We start from the raw sequence: 22663 nt of genomic DNA on the forward strand, positions 1-22663 counted from the left end.
TGTTCAATACTTGGTTTAAAGTGCAGTTTAACTAAGCATTATTCCTTATATCACAGTTCTTCACCTTATTCCTACTATATGTGCAGCACAGTGATGGGGTCTAAATTTATCTCCCAGCATGTGTGTCAGAAGTCATCCACATTCACTTGTGGATAGTTCTGTTAAGACATTGGCAGGCTGGTCTCATGTAATATTTTTATTCTGAACTTTGTTTCCAGGCTGAAAAGACATAGGCATGCTGAAGAAAAGACTGAATTATTTTTCAGCTTTGTTTCAGAAGTATTTATTTGAAGATCACACAACATTTTACTCAACATTCAGAAATTTTTACTGATTCTATCTTATCTGACTTTCCAAAGCATAGACTGCTAAGCTCTGTGTTTTTTAGTTTATCTGTCTGGAAACAGATGAACACAACACTGTAATGGAAGGATCTGGTTAAGAGTTAGTCTGAAAGAATGACTTCAGAACTGTTTGATATAAGCAAATGCTTTAAAGGTTTGGTATTCTTTTGGCTTCTAAATATTTTGTCTTTTCAGCACATACCTAGTTGCCATGAAAACAATGTGTCAGAGCTAAATAGAAATGTTACCAATATTAGTCATGTAAGCTTGAAGAATTTATGGGTTAGGCTAATTTCAGTTTTTTATATCCATTTACACTTTGTTCATTTGGACAAAGAAACCTTACTGGATTGACAAATATCCTGGTTACTTTTGAAATAACGCAGCAGAATATTGCTAAAATATAGTTAATAGAGCAGGAAGTAAAGGTGATAGGGAGGAGGGGATTTTGCTTACTGAGTGTGAAATCTCTAGCATTGTGTCTAAATGTGGATTTCATAAATTGCAGAAGCTTTATCTTTTCAATAATATATAATGTATAATATATAATATATAGTATATATATTATATATAGAATATACATAATGATATATAATACATAATGTATAATATTAATCTCACATTGAAAGTCAAGTATCTCTCAACATGTTTTGAAAGATTCTTACATAAAATTCATGTGTATCCCTGACTGGGGTGTCCTTTATTAAGCCTTTACATTTAGTCTTAAAAGTTAATTGATCCTGTATAAAGGTTTGGTGGTTTCTTGTTGGTTTTTTTTTACATAGCCACATTTTTGAAACTGTATCAAACTGTCTGTCTCTTTGGTTCCACTTAAATCAACTACTACAAGGATAGAGTATGTGGGTCTAGTCATCATTATTTGTTGTTCCTAATGAATAAAATGACTTAGGACTGACAAATTGAAGAGAATCTGGGAAGCAGCAGAATCATTCACGAGCTCTGTCAGATCTGCACAATACAGAGTCAGAAGTACTGGAAGTAGTTTAAGCAAACTGACTTCTGAGTTGGGTAAATTAGCCTGCCTGTAGCTCTTCACTGCTACAGGTGGCTCGCCTTAGAGCAACTGAAGGCTGGTAAGCACAGCACAGTTCAGTCCTAACATCTCTCAGGCTCCTGTGACAATCACAGAAGCAAGTCGTCATAGAATTAGCACTGTAAGAGACAGATATCTGGACAACAGATGTTAATTTTGGAGAAAGAACTGTTACAGCAGTAGCAACTGTTGATAATAGTGTTGGTGTCTCCAGAATCCCTAACAGGTCTTTGTATGCCAGTGAGGCATTTCAGTGAAAGACCAAGTAAAAAGTAATAGAATAGCAAAAGTTTCATGATGTATAAGGATATGAATTGTACTTCTTTGTTTCTCTGAAGTTGGTGTTATGATTTGTCTCTTTCCAGAGGTGGTTGGATCCAAACAAACCTATCAGGAAACAATTAAAAAGTGAGTAATGTATGTATTTCGTCAATTCATCTATTGTTATTATGCTGTTTTTCCAGGGTGCCCTGATTAATTAGAAATAACTTTTCTTGACCATAGGAGGATCTCCTCACAGTCTGAACTTCAGAGTTAAGTTTTTTGTAGGTGACCCAAACAAGCTCCAAGAAGAATATACAAGGTAGGTCTGGTTACTTTGTCAATAAAATATTTTTCTAGACTGATCATTAATTTTTTTAAGGTATAGCATGGTAATTTTCTTATAAATCATTCTTGTCATATGGACAAGCTTCTAATTTTTTCCCTAATGGTTACAGATATGAACTATGCAGTTGTACCAAATCAATATAATAATAAGTCTCTGTGAATAAACTTAAAAATTTATGTGCAAAGTGAAGTAGCTACTTGAAGAAAATACTACCAAACAGAAACAGAAAAGGGGAAATAGAGAAGAGAGAAAAAGCTTAATCCCACTATTCATCAATGAGTGAAAATTTAATTTTATCCTCACTTGTGTTCTCCTTTGTAACTAAAAATTTCTAAACTTTTTGCATTTTTTGACCCCCTCCCCCCCGTTTTCTACTTGACACAAAAAAAATTGTCTGTGTGGTTTATTCCTTGAGACAACCATAGCTTGAATCTCATAAGCTTATTTTGATAGCAGTGTGTTGAAATCTGTTGAAGAAAATGCTCAGTGTGAATCAAAATAGGAGACTTGTGAGTTGCAATTAGTCCCTGAAGAAATGCCTCAAATTTTCAATATTTTTAATTACTTCTGGTCTTCTCCATAAATGGCATGATTTGACAGATTGGAATTTTTGGATGTCAGCCATTCTGAAAACAGGTCAGCTCCATTCAAAAAACAGTATCTAAATTATTAAGGACAGCTTTTGAAACCTAAGTACCAAAACTGTGAAAATTTGAGTCCACATTTGTTTATAATTTCTATTGATTTCTTATATTTTGGACAAAATTTTGCATATATCTATGCAGACAGAATTTACTAAAATGAGTCTCGTGAGAGCCTGGGTGAGATTTTTAATTGAAATATTTACTGGAGGAAAATTTGTCAATTTACTACATCAAAATAATAAATAAAGTGTGAAAAGTGTTTTATTTGAATTAAAGGAAATTATGTAATATTCCTAAGGAGATGAATAAATGGGTAAATGTTGATCATTATGTAAACCATAAAGAAGGGAAAACTGTTTGAGTGCTATCCTCTAAATACAAAGCTATAAATACAGCATTCTTTTAAATGAGAAATAATATATGATTCCTGTATCTAGGTCAGCTGTCTTTTTTGCAAATAGGCCTAATTGCCCCTGAGAAAACTCATTTGTATTTGGAATTATTATAAAGAGAGAGTTATTATCCGTGGGCTTTTATGAAATGAAGTTAGGATGCCATGTCACAAATAAAGGTCCTTTCATATAATCAGTATTCCCACCTCAAAAAAAAAGAAATAAAAAGAAAGTGCAAACTTCTGACAATTCCAGTTCAAGCTGAGACTGTTCAAAAGTGCTCAGTTCTTATCAATTCCCTGGAAACAGGAATGGCTGGACCCATGAGTCAGTATGAATAGATGCCAGGGAAAGGTCCAGTGCAAGCTCGTGTCTTATTAGACCTCTGTGAATTCATGTGAGCGAGGCAGGTTATGAATGCCCCAGGTCAGGAGAGGTCAGTGGGAGCTGTGTGTTGGAGAGCTTGGCTTTGGGAACTTATCTTGGTAGGGAATGAAGCTTCATTAATTCTCCTCATGGCAGGAAGACTTCCTTATTAACGTTGACTCCAGTTAGCAGTAATTCTGTCTTACCCTTTTCTGGCTATGTCTGTGTAAGGCAGATGAAAAGATGGCAGTGCCGTGCTCCCTGCGTTGTTTTAGCTGGGTGTGTTGTGCAGGGCTGTGCAGATCAACGTTGCTAAACTTCTGTTGATTTCCCATTTTGCTTAATATTATGGGAGGCTCCGGTGTTCAAACTGTGGTGTTTGGCTAACCAGCCATCAACCTCCCTGCTCGCTGAAAACGGTGGACAGAAAGTGAACTCCACTTGGTGTCCCTTAGTCGTGAGGTCCTTTAAGTACCGTGCAATATTTCTGATAAAGCGTTACACCAGAAAAAGTAAAATAAAATGGAGGCACAGCTGTGTATTTGTGAAGAGATGCTCAAGCAAAGCATGTGAAGCATATCCATGTAATATATAAATTTAACTTGTCATTTAGAGCATTTTTTTTAACTGGTAAAGAAATTTTGCTTTATCTTTCTTGGTTCCAATATGCATTTTAATGTGGAAAAGGAAAAGTTATTTTCAGATCTCTAAACTGTGGCTAATGTCTCAGTTTTAACTTCTTGAAGTTGATACCTTAGACTAAGTTTCTCACCTCTCTGGTCAGTTCAAGAACCTCTAGATGGTTTTGTAAGAATTGAGCATATGGACTCATATCCTTGCTTGTCAGTTCACAAATGTTTTCCCTCATTTTTCTTTCAAATATGGAATGTTTTACCTTTCCATTATATTTAGCTTGTGAATAATTGGTTTTCTTTGTGTATTTGTAAATGTTTGTGGAAGTCTTTGATAGTTAATCCACTTTCTGAAGACTACTCAATTATGAGAAGTCATAGTATGTGTAATAAAGTAATGTATTTTGGTTTTAATTTCTTAGTGCAAGTTAGTATTGGGAAATACTTAGTATTTAGTGGTTTTGATAAGTAATTTTGGCGAGTATTTACAACAAATGGGTATAGGTCACTCCCAGCTTTTGAATCAGAGCTACAAGAAGGAAACCAAACCAGATGATTATAATAATATCATTAATGCAGGGGATCCCAAACCAGAATAAATATATAGGGAAGTAGAAATGATGTTTAAATTTGCCATACAGTGAAACCTCTTTAAAAAAATAAACAGACAGTATAGATGAATTCTACACCTGCTTTTATGGGTTTTTTTTGCTGAAAGTTTAAGCTTGTGCTAACATCCTGCCATCTTGGTAAGTCTTGTTTGTTACCCCACTGCAGTCTCTGTTTCAGTAGAGCTTTGTAGCAGGTGTCATTTGCCACTTGATATAAACATTTATACCTCTTCGAAATTGTCTAAAACCTTTGAGTGAAATATGAAGGAACTAAATTGAATGAACAAAAGATTCATTCTGAGACGTTAAAAAAATATTTGGTTTTTGATGCAGAAACAAAGGAAGTAATTTAGAGGGAAATCTGTTTGCACTTTCAGGCTTGTTGGGGTTTTTAAGTCATGGTGTTTCTGCTGCCACTGTTCGGTGGGAAATAATTCTTGTTTTAAAATATTTGTCTGTTCCTTTTGCTGTATCCATCTCCTTCCTGACTTGAAAGAGTGGGCATGGGAAAACTAGAGGAATTTACAAAACAAGCTTTTCTCACACCATAATTAAACAAAACTTTAGAAGTTTGAGGGAAGTCAATTGAAAGGTGTTTAACATAAGAGTCCACAACTTTTATAACAAGAGTGTAACTCCAAAATACTGTGAATATTTAATGTAAATTAAAACAGAGTAGTATCAAATATTCAGTGAGAATAAATTAATTCCCTCTACCTGGAGTACAAATCATGTGGGTACCTCCATACACAGATGCAAACTTCAACTTGTGGTTGCCCTATAAAGCAGGTAGAAAGTGAAATTTGTAGCCTTTTAGTGAAATACAATGTATAACTTCGTAACATGTAAGTAATTTAATTTAGCAAGTTGTGAAGCAAAGATTCATTTCTTTCCCGTGAGAGTTTAAGAAACAACATGCAAAATGTTAAGTTTAGTTTTGTACTAACTGAAAGCAAAACTCCTTAAATTGTTGGAAATGATGGGAAAATTTTGTTTTTAATTATAGTATTTTTTTGTTTGCTTCTTTAAATAAGGTACCAGTACTTTTTGCAAATTAAACAGGACATTCTTACTGGAAGGTAAGACATTTTTGTTGTGTTAAACACTGAATGCAGATTTGGTTGAGAAAAACTTAATAATGAGGGATGGGGGATTTTGAATACAAAAATAAAAATATATTAAGAATAAGTCACTGTCTGTGCAAGTAGAAGTGTTTGTAGTACTTACCTGTCCAATTTGTCCATAGACTATAAAAGACTAGGGTTTTCAAAATAACCAAATTTCACATGAAATATCTAATTTTATTTTTTTCCCATTTTAAAAACACAACAAAACAGATTGCCCTGTCCTTATAATACCGCTGCTCTTCTGGCTTCCTATGCTGTTCAATGTAAGTATAATTAGTATTTGTGTACATGTTAGTACTGAAATAATAAAAAGTACTATTGATTAGTTTCTAAAGAATGTGGTTTGTATAGCATTATATTGTGATGTTTGTGGACATGATGCTAATTTCCTCATGATTAAAGAAATATATTTGATTGGTTTTCCTCCCCCAGCATGTTTTGCTGAATTAAATATGAAAAAAATACTTAAGGACGTACTGTTAGAAACCCCCGAATCAATACTGTTTTATTCCTCTGTGTTCTGAGGCATGGGGTTGTGGGTGTTTCCCTTGAGAATGATACTAAAAAGCGTTAAGACACTTAAACATTTGTAACATATCACTGAACATTTGTACAAGTGAACCTCCAAATAGGGTTGGAAAAGGGAATTCTGGTCATATCTGACCAAAACGTTCAATACCCCTCATGCCAGTTTTAAGCCATCCGGTGAATAGATGAGTCTTGAAGACTTGAGATTTAGTTTTCTTCCTCACTCATTTTTTCTTTGTAAACTTACACTGTTCAGTGAAAAAAAACCCCATAGCAGCCAACCAACTAGAGAGTGTTCAGGCCCTACTTCTTGAAATTTCTGATTGTCAGAAATTCCCTTTTATAAGCAATCCTGATATATCTGTCTGTACTCATGTGGCTTTGTACTGCCAGATACTTATATCCACATTTGTGTACTTTGTATTTACTTAACTTATTTTACTTATTTACTTAACTGTGAGACCCTGCTGTTCTTCAGTGTGCAGAGCTCTGTCTAATGATTTCTATGCCTGTCTGTAGTAAACTCTCAGGATTCTTTATAAATATATGTAAATAGCAGGCGTAGATCAGAGTCCTGTATTCTTGCTAGTGGATTTTAGCAAGGAATGCATTCTATTATAAAACCTGGTCCTTTTTCCTAATTTATAAATTACTTAAAATAAGAACTATTTCTGGCAGTGCAAGCTCTCCAGAATTCTTTCCTACCTTCCCTTCCTTGTCCTCCCGCTCCATGAGTGCCTTCATCCCTCTTGTCAGTGCCACTAGGCCTGCCCAGAACCCCACATCATAATATACTGTTGTGATCTTTCCAGTTTTCACATTATGTTTCTTACCTATCACTGTAGATCTGTTACACAGATTGCAGATTCTTCAAGCTGCTTTTTTTTTAACTATAGTTAGAAAGCCTCAAAACCTCTATTTTTAGCAAATGTTGCTTTTATGTTTTTTTTCTGAAAATGTGATTTTAATTTATTTCTTCTAATTTTAAGAAATTGTTAGAAATTATGTAAATGCACTTTTTAGTAGTTTCAAGTAGAGTAGTTTCAATGTAGGTGTTTGTATGTATGTGTACTTTTTTCCATACATACCAGTTGAATATGCAAAAAAATATTTTTCTAATGCTTCTGAATATATCTTGGTACAGAATGAGTTGCAGATCTTCAGGAAGAAATAGGAGTTGTAGTGTTAAAAAAAAAGTGTAATCACATGAAAACAAGCAAGGTAAACTAATAAAGGAAAAAATAGAATACTATCCTATATATCTGTATCTATATAAATATATCCTATTTAGTGCTGACCATTATGACAGCATTTATGAAGTAATTTGTGTATTACAAATTAAACACTTTACAAACTTCCTTCTTAAGTACATTTTCAAAGCTCTCACTAAACAATTTCCATGGTATTCACTGAGAATGCAACTGTTTATTCAAAAGGGAAAAGGGGAGTTCAAATGTCTTCTCTATTTTTGTTTACTGTAGATCATAAATTATGTGGGAGCGGACCCTTGTGAATTTGGGGGCCTTGCACAATGCCAAGTACATCAGTGATAAACAATAATCTCTCTTTTTAATATTTTAGCCGAGCTGGGAGACTACAACCATTCAGAAAACTTGCCAGGCTACCTCTCAGAATATTCTTTCATCCCTAGCCAGCCTCAAGACTTTGAAAAAGAAATAGCAAAATTACATCAGCAGCACATGTAAGGATTTACATCAGAAGATACTGACTGACTTTGTCAAATCCTGACTGCTGATGCTGTGCTATTATATAAAAAAATGAGTATTTTGTCTTAAGGGTTTCTGGGTTTTTGGGTTTTCTTTTTGGTGGGTTTTTTTGTTTGTTTGTTTGTTTTGGGGTTTTTTTAGGGTTTTAAAAAATATGTTTAATGTAATTTTTTTTTAGATTATCTTTATAACAAATATATAACACCACTGATAGTCTACACAGAGTATCTATGACAGAATAACAGGGAAAATTAGTGAAATTATAAACATGGTAAAGGTACTCTGAAAACAGTATTTGTGTGTATTATACAGGATGTCAGCCAGATATATTTTCTTGAAGAGTTTTATTCAGTCTTCAGGAATATTCTGAGCATAAAGGCTTTGTTTTCATGATGCTTTCAGCAGTAAAAAGAGTTACTTTAGAAGTAACAAAGTCCTTTTCTTCAATATCTGCTCTTTTCTGTGTGTGAGTCCGTGACCTTTCACTAAAGAGGAAAAGGCAGTGAAGCAATGGAAAATATTTTTTTTTCAGTATGTAACACTGTGGTACTTTTCAGTGATGGTTCCTTCATATTTTAGAACTTAAGTGCCTTTTGTTACAGTTAAAGTTAACAAAATGTAAGTGATATTTACGAAACATTTGCTTGATTGGGGCATGTTGTTTGCTTTAGAAACTACTGAATGTTATGTTACATTTCAGATAAAGGCTTAGCAAATTGTATTAGGTAGGGTATAGACATTTAAGTGAGCTGATGGTAATTTAACTTTAAATTACCAGAGGAAAATACAGGATTGTAAAAGTAACATCCAGATTCTAGGGCTCCATAGATATTTAAGTGAAACAGTGCATTAGAAATAAAATGTGTTGTGGCCTCTTGTCAAAACTGTCTGTGTGGAAGCACAAGTTCTTTTCTGTTAAAATTTTTGGGTTACAGTCTGTTTATCATGAGAAAGGAAACTCAGATTTCAGGGTGGGGGTAGAAGTAGTTAAACAATGCAGATTTTCTGTTTGTGCTCACTGGGGAGCCTGATGTGGGAGGTTGTGTTAGAACATTTCTGATTTAGCTGCTTTCTTTCAGAGGGTTGTCTCCTGCAGAAGCAGAGTTCAATTATCTCAATACAGCACGTACCTTAGAACTTTATGGAGTTGAATTGCACTATGCAAGGGTAAGTTTGGATGAACTATAATTGTAGTGTAAAAACGGATTCCTCCAAGAGTTATGGAAAAATATACTTTCCTTTTCAGTAGGCCTTCCTGGATGCTGCTTCCAAGAGGAAAAAAAAAAAAAATTGTCTTATTAGGTACCTACCTGGGATTCACCAGTTGAATATCCACTATTTCACTCTAGTGTGGATATTCCTTCACTTGAATTTGGGCTCAATTATCTATGTTATTCACGTTGAGCCTTGTTGGCTTAAATGCCAGTTCAGTTGGCTACTGATGAATAAGAATATGCTTGTTGACTGTGCCTTTGATAATTAAGGATCTGTCAGCTTTGAAAATATTTAATTTGGTTCCTATTGGAACCATGTTATAAATCATTATCGTAATATAGAATGAACTATCAATGTTAGGTGAGTGTACTGTAGTTTGTTACAGCGCCAGTTTTACCTGGTAAAGCAAGTAGCTCAAGGTCTTGACTGAAATGATCTTAACCTGTCAGTGCAGTGCTAAGATTTCTACAAAACCTCTGAATAAAATTATTTTTAGCAACTAAGGCACCTCTAGTTTTTAAATATTCTTGCCTTATTCCCTAAGGTTGGAGCAACTTGGAGAAGAATTTGAAATGTATCCCACTTCACTGCTCACTGTATCCATCCACTGCACACATATTGAGAGATCTGTAGCAGGTGTCTGATAGAGTGCAAAGATATTTCAGGAAATACATGCTATTTAAATATGCTTACAATATTGTTTATTTTAGAATCTCTCCTCTCCGTGTTCTGAGATTGCAATTTCCTTTCAGGTGGGAATTTAAGTTGCTGGTTGCTTTTAGTGTAGCAAACGTCAAACCAGTCTGTTAGTGCTGCTGTTAGTAATGAACTACCACAGTAGTGTTATGTATTTCTTCAAAGTTGGTGAAAGACAGAGGAGCTAAGTTTGGAAATTAAAATTTTGTGGAAGCTTATAAAGAACTCAGAGCAAACATTCAGGTTTGTCCTAAATAGGAGTGAATGATTTAATTTCTTACTTGTCTTATTAAAACATGTTTCCTTCCATGTTAATTTGTGTATTTGGAGAGAGATGAGTATGAATATATATGAGGCTTCAAAAGGTATTTATATTGTTTTTTCTTTTCTTTTAAAGGATCAGAGTAACAATGAAATAATGATTGGAGTGATGTCAGGTGGAATACTAATTTTTAAGAACAGAGTACGAATAAACACCTTTCAGTGGTAAGGACAACTGGTTAATGGTTTTGTTTGCTATTTCAAAATATTTTTACCACTAGCTATGTCACACACTCAAAAAAAGGACTGAAACTTAGTCTTAGCATATTGAGTTGAAATAATTTATCTGATGTTTTGCTATGGGTAACTTTATGATGGAGTTTTATCCTGAACTGCATGCTGTCCTGTGAAATCATTTTGATACTATAATGATGAAACTATAATGAATTTTAATATCTTTTTTTTTCCAGGAGTTTGTAAGCATACTTTACATTTAATTAACTAAGTAGCCCGGGCCAATGTGGTGGTGTAGCTTTACAGTCTTTACAGAGACAGCTGAGCTGAAAAATATTGATCTGGAGAATGACTGCTCTGATCTGTTTTGTCTTGTATAAATTAATTGCACTACATGTTTTAAATTTAATGTTATGAGGATAACTGAAGTGGAACATTCAGGGTATTGTCACCTCTTCATCCTTAGATAACCATTTTCATGATAGGATCAGAAAAGTGCATTTACTGCAGAAAAGGCTGACATTTATTTCTTAACTAAAATAGTCTTTAAAGCTGTTCTTTAAGGATGGAGTTATCCCCATTAAATATCTTACTCTGTTTATCATTCTGCTTCACTTTGGATCCTGTTCATATAAGAACAGAATATACATATACATATATCTATCTACAGAAATCGTGGTTTCTACTATGACTTCTGTAGTGCTCTGTAGAAGTGCTCTATAACTTCTGCAGTGCTCTACAGAAGTTATGTCACCTCCCCCAACGCCTTTCTCAGCTCCTGCAGAAGTAACCTTCCCTTGGTTTCCTTTGCCTGCTTGGAGTCCACTTTGACAGCCTTATTACCTGTGTCACTGAGTTTGCTACAGCAGCATTCTGAGTGGCTGGAATCAGTCATATAAGATTGTCACAGGAGGCATCAGTTCACCAGGCACAGGAGCTGTTTGTTCTAGAAGAATGATGAAAAGTGTTCATTTGCTACTGATTTTGCATTTTTGTTTGCTGCTGATTTGTATGCTTCATCCTTTCTGCAAACCAATGAATTTCTGAGACATTCTGTTTTTCTGTGTTAAGCTTAGTCTCTGAGTTCACTGTAGGATGTTACATATTTTGTTTGTTGAGAAACAGTGTGAATGGTCAAATGTTAGTAGATTTTTCAGTGAGAAAGAAAAAACGATGTTATAACAGAAGTGTTATCTGTTGCCAGATACAGTTGAAGGTGGTAAACATTTTACCTGTAAGCATTCAAAGAAAAGTAAGTGTGAGACAATTACAAAGCATGTAAATTTCTGGTCTTCATGGTTTTTGGGAAAATTAAAACTGATTTTGTAATAAGTCTGAAACTGCTGTACTGGCCAGTCAGACCTCTCTTTATAACAGTGGCACGTTCTAAGAAATGTGTCCATGTGGTGAGAGTTTTGACATGTTAGAGTGATTTCTGGGCTAAGACTGGTTTATGTATGGAATGCTATAATAGTCAGGAAGGTTTTATTTCAGTCTGATTTTACTGCTGTCACTTTTGGGAAAACAGCTGTAATAGGAATAGATTCTATAAAACACCCTGGTAAATTACTGAGTACGTACAATGTAGGTCGTAATTAAGCTACATGTCTCTAATGGAAGTTGGAGATTTCTGTGAGTTTTGCTTCATGTTGTTTGCCTGCCAGGGATGCTGATATAAATTCTTAGTGTGGTTTTTGCATGTGTAGTTACCTAAACAGTTCCTCTTTGTATTCAACCATATCAGCTGACATTAGGGGTATTAATTTCTTCCTGTGAAGATTATAGTACCAACATAATTGGTCTTTACAAAACAAACCCAAAAAACCCCCAAAACTACCCTGCTGTAGGGTATGAGAAAGGATTTGAAAAGCCAGTTTTCACAATAGACCTTAACAGTAGACCTTTCCTTTTTATCCATAGTCGTGCTGCTCTTCCAGTGACACTAGTAGTGATACTTTTTCTTCTTGCTTCCACTTATTCTTGCTCCTGTGCAACTGGATCTGTGTAATGTCTTCCCAGGCTTTATGTTTACAGTGACTGTTTAGATACCTGTTTTTCAGTATTCCTGAGCTGAATTTTGAGACACGTGAGAGGACAGACATGCATGTATGTGGGAAGAAATAAAGATTTAACCGTTTTGCTCAGAGGAGAGTCAAGTAAAATGTCTTTGCCCTCTCCTTCTTCATTTGATACTATATCTAAATTGCTTATTATGAACCCTGTGATCATGGGGAGAAATGAAACAGGAGGGAAAGAAGTGATGAATAGGGTAAAACAAAAGAGACTATCTTTTATCCCATGTGTCCTAACTTGATCTTCCTGTATTTTGGGTAATTCCTCCTTTCCCTGCATATTGCTACCAGGCACAGAGACCTGGGAATCTGAGGAGACCAGAGGAAAAGAGCATGGAGTGCCTCAGCCTTTCATTTGTTAGTAAACCTCCTGATCAGCAACTGGATGTGCTTTCCTTTGCCTCTCTTTTGCAGTTGATGTACCTCTGGAAAGCTTTGTTGCCTTTTGCATCCACTGCCAGTTGCAACTGCAGTTGTGCTTTGGATTTCCTAATTGTACCCCTGAATGCCTGGGCAGTACTATGTTCCTCCTTAGTCATCTAATCCTGCTTCTACATCTTGTACACTTCTTTTTTGTTTTGAGCCCAGTTAGCAGTTCTGAGTTTATCTAGGTTGGCCTCTTCTCATGCTTGCATGTTTTCTAGCACATCAGGATTATTCTGATTGAGAATTTTGTCTTTTAAGACTTACTGCCTGTCCTCTGTTCCTGTGCCCCAAAGGGCAGTTTTCCATGGGCTTTTGCCTACCAGAGCTCTGAACAAGCTGGAGTTTCTTTTCCTGAATTAGTAGGTTAGCTTGCTGCATCCCTCCACTTCCCTTAACATCTTTAGCTTTGCCATCTCACAGCTGCTGGAGCCGAGTTTGTCTTTGACCACTAAATCTGGACAATCCCTTCTTGTTTGGGATTTGGGCTACCCAGTTCTTTTCCTCAGGTCTGCACCATGGCCAGCAGTCAGAGAAAGGAAGCACAGGCAGTCGTGCCTTTCCCTTTGGCAGTGTGGATGTGCTTATTCAGTGACTAGCAGGGCATTAGCAGTGCGTATAAACTCTCTCTTATCTGCTGTATTTTTCAGTAATAGCTGAGAATCAGCTTTGCTGAGTCATTCCTTTGTGCTTGAAAGGTGACTCTTTCAAGTTATGTTAGACCTTATTGGCTCATGTTAGAGCTTTGAGTCTGTTCCAAATGGTTTCAGGCTTAAAAGTCATCTGACCTCGCTCTGCCTGAAGTATGGAATGAGAATAAAACCCGGTATGTAGAGCTTTAATGCTTATTCTCCTTGGGTTTGTAAATCACCAGAGGCAGTAGTTTCTTCAGTAGAAGAGGAAACCTCAAGGAATAAAAGATAGTAAAATGTTTTTATAAAGAGAGTAATTGTAAATAATTTTCAAGTGTTCTGTTGATATGCTAAGCAAATCCGATACATTGTAGAGTGTGTGCAGTTCAGTTTTTAGAAAAGCTAGATATTAAAATGTTCTTTTAATTGCCCCATACCCCAAAATGTAAAAAAAATTAATAATAACATAATTGTTGATGAACTGCAACCTAAATAGTCTAATAAATTTTGTTTCTGGTTTTTTTTGCACAGTCAGACTGCTATAACCTAGATTATAGGTAATCTATAATCTAAATTTAGGACCCATCCCACATTATTCTTAAGAAATTGTTTGTCACAGGAGGTGCTAAGAAAATTGATGCATTGACAGTGGAATAATTCAATTTCATTAGATAAGATGTAGCTTCCTTTATTGTGTCATATCCTTCATAAACTAACTTTGAAGACTTAGCAAGAATTTGGTAAAAAAATAATAAAAAAAACCAAAAAACCAAGAAACAGGACAGTTCTTGCTACTGGTTTTTTTTATTAAACTAATGGCAAACTAGGAAAGAAAAAAGAAGTGGGAAAAGATTTAAATAAGCAGAATGTAAAGGCTCACAGTTCCCTTTTCACAGTCTCCCTTTACATTACTGTAGATAGAAACTCTCAACAAATTAGGACTTTCAAGTTAGGTTCCTGCTCTGAATAATCCCCTGGAGAAAAATGTCTCCATTTGATTTAGTTAAGAAGATCGTTTCTATATATAGATACCCAACTGAGGTGTCTGTTGGTGTTTGCTTCTTAATCTTTCCTAATCTATAGAGGTTTTTATTCAACAAGTGATAAATATGCAAGCTGTAATTCCAGTCAGTTAGCAGTGCTGTATCAGTTGTTCCTTTCTAAAGGCACAAATGTTATTATGTTTTTTCTTTTTACAGTTAGAACCTCACTTTTTTCCTTGACCAAAATGATACTCTTGTATATTTAATAAAGAATGTGCACTATCCTAATATTACATTTCTTTGAAAAAGTATATAATTAGATTGTGATGGAAATGTGGCCTGTCTTTTTCTGTTTTGCCTAACTGGTATTACAGTGACCATCCAAAATTGCCTGGAATTACTGTCAGTGTCTTGGTTTTTTATAGATAACTTGCGAGGTGAAAAGATCTGTAGGCTGTTATTTCCCTATCATTGATATTGCAAATGCGTTTTCCTCTTCATAGTGTGATTGTTTTAACTTGATAAAAAACCAAGATTGCGAGTCCTTATCTCCATGCTTGTATCTCATCTTAGCTATTTTACTAAAACAAGTTCTGGTTGTATTTAAAGGCATGTAAGAACATAGAGAAAGAATGTCTCTAGGAGATCAGGTGAAGTTCAAAGTATTTTTTCATATTCAGGGGATAATGAAAGCAGCCTCAGAAAAGAGAACATCTGTCTGGAATGACCTGGGGATAGAAGAGCTCTTTGGGATTTGTAATGGGGAAAAATACTTAAATTAGCAACTGCCTAGGGTTTAGGATGGAAACAAGTGAATCTGATAGATAACTTAAATATACAGCTCATAAATTTCAAATTATACAAGCAATAGTCTTTACTATTTAATTTTTGGTATATGAAAATGAATATTTTCAGTATATTTTCAGTAGGTGTTTTTAAGCTTTTAACCATGGTTGAGTATACTAAGTGTTTAAATATTGTGATTTTATTTTTCATTTAGGTTGAAGATTGTAAAAATTTCTTTTAAGTGCAAACAGTTTTTTATTCAACTTAGGAAAGAATTGGTGAGTACTCTCTTAAGTTTCATCTCAAAAAATGAAAGCAATTATTAAATATCTCCTACTGCACATCTGCATTATACTCCCTGAAGCTATGTTGAATCTTGCCTTTGTCTGCAATTAAAAGTCCAGTTTCACCAACATTCTTGTTGCTTCGGGTCTTAAATAGACCATTGCAATGCTTTAAATAAGATTTTTTTTTTTGGTCATTTACTTTGCTTTGTATTTTAGATATGTTTAGTTTTATGTTCATATGCTGGAAATGTAACTTGCTTATGTAAGATAAATGTGGGAAAGGTTGAAGGTAAATCAATATTAAATTTAAATTTCATAAGAAACCAAATTAAAACTCAAGGTAATACCTAATGCTGCTTCAGTTGTATATATACTTGTAAGTTAAAGTTTGATAAACACACTGATTTTTATTATTCAGATTTAATAATACAAGTTGCCTTTATTACTTAAACAGAAGAGGTAACAATTTCTTTGCAGTTTTAAATTACATATGGTAATTTTTTATGCCTACTTCTAAATTTCTCAGGGCAGAAGCTGAATGTGGATGTTGTTTCTGTGCTTGTGGTGGGTGTTTGCTGCCCTGCGAAGCACCGCAGGACCACTGTGCCTTTAATTCAGCGAGAAATGGGTTGTTCCGTGCCTCAAGAGATTAGCTTCCATCACAGACATATCACTGGGGAAAGATGGAGGAATTAATTAAAAATATGACTGTGTGATTAACTCATCAGATTAGTTAAGAGGTTTTGTGCATTTCTTGCAGCTGAAAGGATTTCCTGTGAGGCTGGGGACGCACTGGAACGGGTTGCCCAGGGAGGTTGTGAATGCCCCAACCCTGGCAGTGTTCAAGGCCATGTTGGATAAGGCCTTGAGCAACTTGGTCTAGTGAGAGGTGTCCCTGCCCATGGCAGGTGGGTTGGGACTGCATGATCTTTAAGGTCCCTTCCAACCCTTAACATTCATTGATTTGAAGACCTAGATAGATAAAAGATGATTGTAGGCAGAAATGCATCTGGAGTACTGTAGGACTGTTCCAGTTTTAGAGACAATACAGTTAAACAAGAAAAATACAAGGAGGAAACACCTGTTATGTCAGATCAGGCTAATGTCTGATGACAAGTACTAGTGCTGAAAACAGGAATCAAACTGTGTGTCTTTAAAGTAGATCCTTTAAAAGGAGGCCCAGGACTTTGCAGTTCTCACAGATGGAACTGCTTGACCATGTGCAGACACTTTGTTGTGCATTAGTTGTCAGAAGTTTACCTCGTGTGCTTGGAGCACTGTAAGTAGCTATCAGTTCAGAAGCAGCATAACAGGAGTTAAAAGATTTTGGAGTAATTATGTGTAGAAAGTAATGAACTTTGGCTATTACATGAAATAAACAGGAGTATCTGTCAATGTAAGCAGACATCATGGAACACAAGTAGAAAAATGGTAATGATACAAAAAAAGGTGGTGGGGAAATGATGCATTATATTGACAAAGAATTTTTTTTCAGTAGGCTGCAGGAGCTACAGTTCTGAAAAGGCAAGCTGATCTTTGACAGCCCAGAGGTCAAATTTTTTGTCTTGATAGCAGTGTATGTGACTTCAGTTAGAGTTGCAGGAATGTTGTATTTGGACCTGAAATGAGAATTTGAGGGTTTATTTGGAACTCAGAAATTATGTTTGCTAAATCAGAACTTGAGGAAAAGGCTGTGGTAGCAGAGTTCAGGACCTTGAAGATTGAGATGCCTAGATATAAATTTGGGTTGGGTACTGTACTCAAGTGTTTCCTCTGTTTTCTGCAGAAAAAAACCCTGCTTATAATAGAAGGTAATACAAAGATAGCTTTGTCATCTTGGTTTTTTTGTGTTGTTTTTTTAGTACTCTGCATATTGTTACTTGCACCAGAATGTAGTATATATAATTAATGTAATTTCTCTTCTGAGGCATCTTACCCAAGCCAACAAATTAAAAAGTCTTGTACTGTTTTTCTTTAAACCTTGTGTATCAGATGAAAAGTGATGGTAAGAAGTTGATTTTCATTCATTCGAAGTCTTGAATATCTTAAGATCAAAGCTCAAATTTGGCTTCCAAAGAAGGCATACTTAAACTAATTTTTAATTACATCTAATATTAAAACTGTTATTTCCAGAATTACCTTCCCTGAGTAGGATTGGTAGGATTAAAGACTCATCTCAACTATATTCAGCATCAGTTAGATTAAAAGAATATATTTTCTGTTTCATGATAATTAGCTCACCAAAAAAAATCGTGAGACTTCCTCTGTAGTAATCAGACACAAAGGTGCAAAGGCCAGAACATCTTGCATGAATTGGAAGTACGTTTGAGGATGCATTAAGTTGCTCTCTGGTGGTACATGCTTGCTTTTGCTTTCACTCCCATTAACAATAAAGGGAGCCTAAATGACTCTCTTTAGGCAGCAGAAACTAGGTGAAGTGACTCTGTGATTGCACATTTGGTATGTAAAGTATCTCTTGCCTAGTGCTTTGAGTGCATATTTTAAATCACCGATTTACGATATGGCAGTGGAAGCACATTCATGGTATGCTGATGATGTGTTTCAAAGTTGTGTGTAAATATATAACAAATTGTACGTCTGAGTAACTGTATTTATTTGGATGCAAAGCTGACATGCTATAGAATATTAAGATAGCTGACTTGGGAAAGGAATTTTCCACTGTTTTTCCCAACTGGGCTACATATGCTTTAAAGTAGTTCTAAATAGATATATTTCAAATACTGCTAATGAGTGTTGAGAGCATTTAATTGCAACTGTCCTCAAAAGTGCAAGTGCCTTATCTTCTAATCGCCTATTAAATTTATTCCCTGACTTGGCATTGCTTAAAGGCATCAACATAAGTAAAGAATTATTTGCCTACTTTTATTAGATTATATCTGTGTTTAAATAAATCACTTAAAGGAAGTGAGATGAAGCAGTTTAATGTCAAAGTCATTTTCTACTGGCAGTATAATATAATCTTGAATGGAAGCTGGTTCTGACAGTCACGTAGCTGGAGCGAGCATCCAGTGGAGTAGATTTTCTTTCTGTTGTTTCTTTATTAGCTTATGGGGGAAAAGAATGTTACATGCAGGACTTCTTCACCCAATACTAGAAGCCCCCTGAGCCATAACTTCAGTGGCAGGTTTTTCCACCATCTCTTTATTTGTTCTGTGTGTTCCATATGCTACTTCCCTTACATGCTTTGCAGCTCTTTGAGAATAATTCAGTAGTTTGATTTTTCTAGATGTTTCCCTAAGCTTCTCTGGTTTTACTTAGTTGCATCGTTGGCTGGTGTAAAATCAGTACTCAGCATCAAGCTCTTAATGCCATCCAGCATGTTTTAGTGGTCTTGATTCTTTGACAGCCAAATAAGCTGTTCAGCATGTTCTTTTGTTCTTTTAGAGACCAGATGTCCACTGAGAAATTACTTGAGTCTGAACAAAACATATTATAGGTTTTGTCCATGACCAAGACCTGGTTTCCCTGAGTGGCCAAAATAATTGATTTTATCTTTTTTAATGATAGGTTATGTATCTGAATTTTGTGCTTTGAATTTTTTCTGACTTTTTTTTGACTGACTTTCAGAAAGAACTTGTTCTAGAATCACAAGGTGATACATGGGCTTATCTGCCCAAGTACACATAATGATCTTAAGTAACACTGATGTTCATTAGATGCCTAATTGGTTGCTGCCTAATCCTATCAAAGTTTCTGCTGTTGCATTTTTTTGTGAAGAGTAAATACTGCTGTCAGAATCTGTGTTGCATTTAAGCTTTCATGGGGCTTTTGCCCACTATTTTTGGAATATACTGAGTCTGTGCAGCATGTGCCACTTAAAAAACTCACTTTTTTGTTTCTCTGAGATGGGGTAAGGAATTCTTCTGGGATTGTTTAGCTAAAGTGAAAAAGACTCACTAGAGAATTAAGTTTTTCAACCCAATTTCTCTCCTGAGCAGCAAGATCTGGTGTGAGGTCACTGTTCCAAGTTGGGCAAAGGTGGGACTGAATGAGTGGCCCCACCCAAGGTATGTGTGTTCAAGCACTGAGCTGTTCTGTGTGAGAGGTGGTACCAATATCCATCCTGCCTTTTTTTTGGTTTGTCTTTTTAATAAAAGGAACCACAAAGATGACTTAGACTTGACTTTATCCCTGTTTGTCTTAACCTGTAGTTTTGTGTTTGAGCTCCAAGTATTGAGTCCCAGCTGCTTCACTCTTCCCCTCCATAGCAAGCAGCCTGTTTTCCTCCCTCTAACTGGACCCGTGGGCAGAATTAGTTAGATAATAATTTTGGAGCAGAATCCAGCTGTGACTCCCTGAGGTAGTCTTCTAACACTGCCCTCAGCAGACCTGAGGTGCCTGAAAACCCCTGAAATACCTGTATGACTCTGTCATACCATAGAGCATTCTGCATCTTCCTGGAGCCTGGTGCTGTAAAAACGTTCCATAGGCTGCAGTGTGACTGTCCTGTTACTTCATGTGCTTTTGGCTGAAGTACCGTGGACATTGGAAGTGTTGCCTTGGGGCCTTGTGCTGAGCCCACATAGATTCAAGCCTAGTATTTTCAGGCAATACAGAGGCAACCTTTTTCTAAATCCAACAGTAGAACCAGATCTTGCACCCTAGAATCATCAGCAAAGATGAATTTCAAGTGCCAAAGTTACATTTGGCTATTACAGAACCTGCAGGGGTGAATAGAGAAAGGATGGGTGTATTTAGAGAGCCATTATCCTATATTATTCTTTACCTTAAACAATGTTTTCTAGCAGTAATTGAGATGAAGGAGTAGGGTTTGAGAATCAGTTCTCTCTGCACTGCAATGGAAGCCTTAAAAGCTATGAATAGAACTATTGTTAAGGTACCTTTAAAGCTCTAGCACACCAAGTTCCTGTGAAAGTGCTGTTTCGCATTACAATTAAGTTGATGTAGCTGCAGCTCCTTCTCATCCTACCATACCAGCTCCTCCTTCATGCTTCGTGTCTCATCTAGCGATCAGATGGTGTCTTGAGATTCAGATCAGCTTGATTTCTGGAATACAAACTAGGGGAAACAGCAGGATATATATTTTTTTTCTACAAACCATAATTGTAATGCTTTGAATGACATTAAAATGCATTATCATCAGCTCATATAACTTGTCAAATTCTCTTTTCCAGCTGTTTTAAAGGCTGACAGAACATGAAAATTTGCTATATCATAAGAACTTATTGTTGGAATCTAAAATCTAAGCTGGTTTGTCCTTTACTGGATCCAGATGAGGGCAGTCCTTAATTTTGCACAGTTACTCTCTTGCAGAGTAGTAATTTACCTTGTTTATTTTGTACTTTTACATTGTTGATAAAGCTTTTTATAAATGCATAGGTAATGGACCTAATTTCTGTTCCCTTGTTACGGACTTGCAGTTTTCAAATACCTGTGTTAACATGTCTAGAAAATACAGGGAACAGTTGGCAATACTTGGAAATTAAGAACAGAGATACAAGTAATTTTTCTAAATTGAATTAAAATACCAGTTTTTAGTTTCTTGAATATAATATATTAAATTTCATCAGTAAATAGATTTTGCTGTTTACTTTTTAAAAGCATTTTATTTTACCCTAAATTTATCTTGTGGCTGAAAATAGTGTCATTGTTAGCCATTGGTCATGATGAGTTTCCAAATACAACACTGGGGGAAGAGTGGCAGGTCTGTGCCTTGGTATCTCAGCACATTTAAAGATGAGCAGGCCACAAAAGCTTAACTTGGAAAAGGAGTGTACTGCTTAGTGAAATCAGTTAAGGTGTACGGTAAAGAAGACTGAACATAATCAGATGTTTCTTGACTTACCAAGGCTGTAATCAAGCTCAGCAGGCAGAATAACTTAGCTTGCTTTGCCGTTTTGCTTCTTGAATTTACCAGGAACCTAATTAATCATCTGTAAGTAGGCACATCCCTTGCTCTTGAGATCAGTACCTGTTCCCAGTCTCTGAGTGCCACATGTGCACGACAGTTGCTCATCCTAACTTATAGTAATTTTGAAACAGAGAGGCATGTTGTCTTTGAACTCTCAAATCACAGGATTTTTTTAATGTAGTTTGAGTCCTACCTTTTGGGACCATTTCTTCCTATCTAGACTAGTTTCAGTATCACAAAACAGACTGTTAACCTTTGAGCAGAGTCTTTTAAAAAAACCCCAAGGGAACCAAAAAATCCTTTAAAGAAAATGTAAAGGTATTTTCAAAGGGTTTGCTGTACATGAATTTAATGTAAAATTAGAGAACCACTTCAAAAAGCATGATTTTAAAAAAATATCCCCAAGCCAAAAATATTTACCTTAGTTTCTAAAGTAACTTGCAATAGTGTTTATCTGAAACATATTTTTCTCATTTTTTAGCATGAATCTAGAGAAACATTACTGGGATTCAATATGGTGAATTACCGAGCATGTAAGAATTTGTGGAAAGCTTGTGTTGAACATCACACGTTCTTCCGTTTGGACAGACCACTCCCTCCTCAGAAGAACTTTTTTGCACATTATTTCACTTTGGGTTCCAAGTTCCGGTACTGGTAAGTGCTGATTTGAAATATGTGGGAAATAACCATAAGGAATTATATAGAATCTATATTAAAAGGGGCCATAATTCAAGTAGCTTTTGAATCCAGCAACTGTTCCCCATCCCTGTTGGCCTAAGCTTCAAATGTCAGTAATTTTCTAAGATAGCTTGAAAATATGATTTTTGTGTTATTAGTGGTTGTTATTGCAATAGTATTCTGATACTGTCTCTCAGGCTGCATTTCTTGGCCTGCTTACCTGCTGGGTTATGTTTATCTTAAAAATGTTGTCTCAGAACCTCAAAGTCTTTGACCTGATGTTTTTGATGAAAACTGTTGAGTCTCAAATACTGTTTGCACCAACAGCAACAAAACAGACCTGAATAAAGATCAAATAGAAAGCACTGAAAAGAAGCTTGTACAAGTAAAGACCACTTAAACTCAATATGTACAAATAGGAACTAGGTAAAGACAAAAGACGTACATCAAAACCAGAACCTTAGAAAA

The 22663-nt window shown here is 35.6% G+C and overlaps 1 protein-coding gene across 2 annotated transcripts in view; it reads left to right on the forward strand.

Moving 5' to 3' along the window:
* Positions 1-22663, forward strand: part of PTPN4 (protein tyrosine phosphatase non-receptor type 4) — a 111111-nt gene that overhangs the window by 48001 nt on the left and 40447 nt on the right. For both annotated transcript variants that reach the window (XM_050339554.1, XM_050339555.1), the window contains exons 4-12: positions 1764-1806; positions 1903-1981; positions 5688-5732; positions 5991-6043; positions 7890-8010; positions 9115-9202; positions 10344-10432; positions 15552-15615; positions 21999-22171. In XM_050339554.1, coding sequence (XP_050195511.1) covers positions 1764-1806; positions 1903-1981; positions 5688-5732; positions 5991-6043; positions 7890-8010; positions 9115-9202; positions 10344-10432; positions 15552-15615; positions 21999-22171 — 755 coding nt within the window. The remainder of the gene's footprint in view (positions 1-1763; positions 1807-1902; positions 1982-5687; positions 5733-5990; positions 6044-7889; positions 8011-9114; positions 9203-10343; positions 10433-15551; positions 15616-21998; positions 22172-22663) is intronic.

The sequence above is a fragment of the Myiozetetes cayanensis genome, unplaced genomic scaffold, assembly GCF_022539395.1.
Source record: "Myiozetetes cayanensis isolate MyiCay16 unplaced genomic scaffold, myiCay2020 scf9, whole genome shotgun sequence".
Classification (NCBI taxonomy): Eukaryota; Metazoa; Chordata; class Aves; order Passeriformes; family Tyrannidae; genus Myiozetetes; species Myiozetetes cayanensis.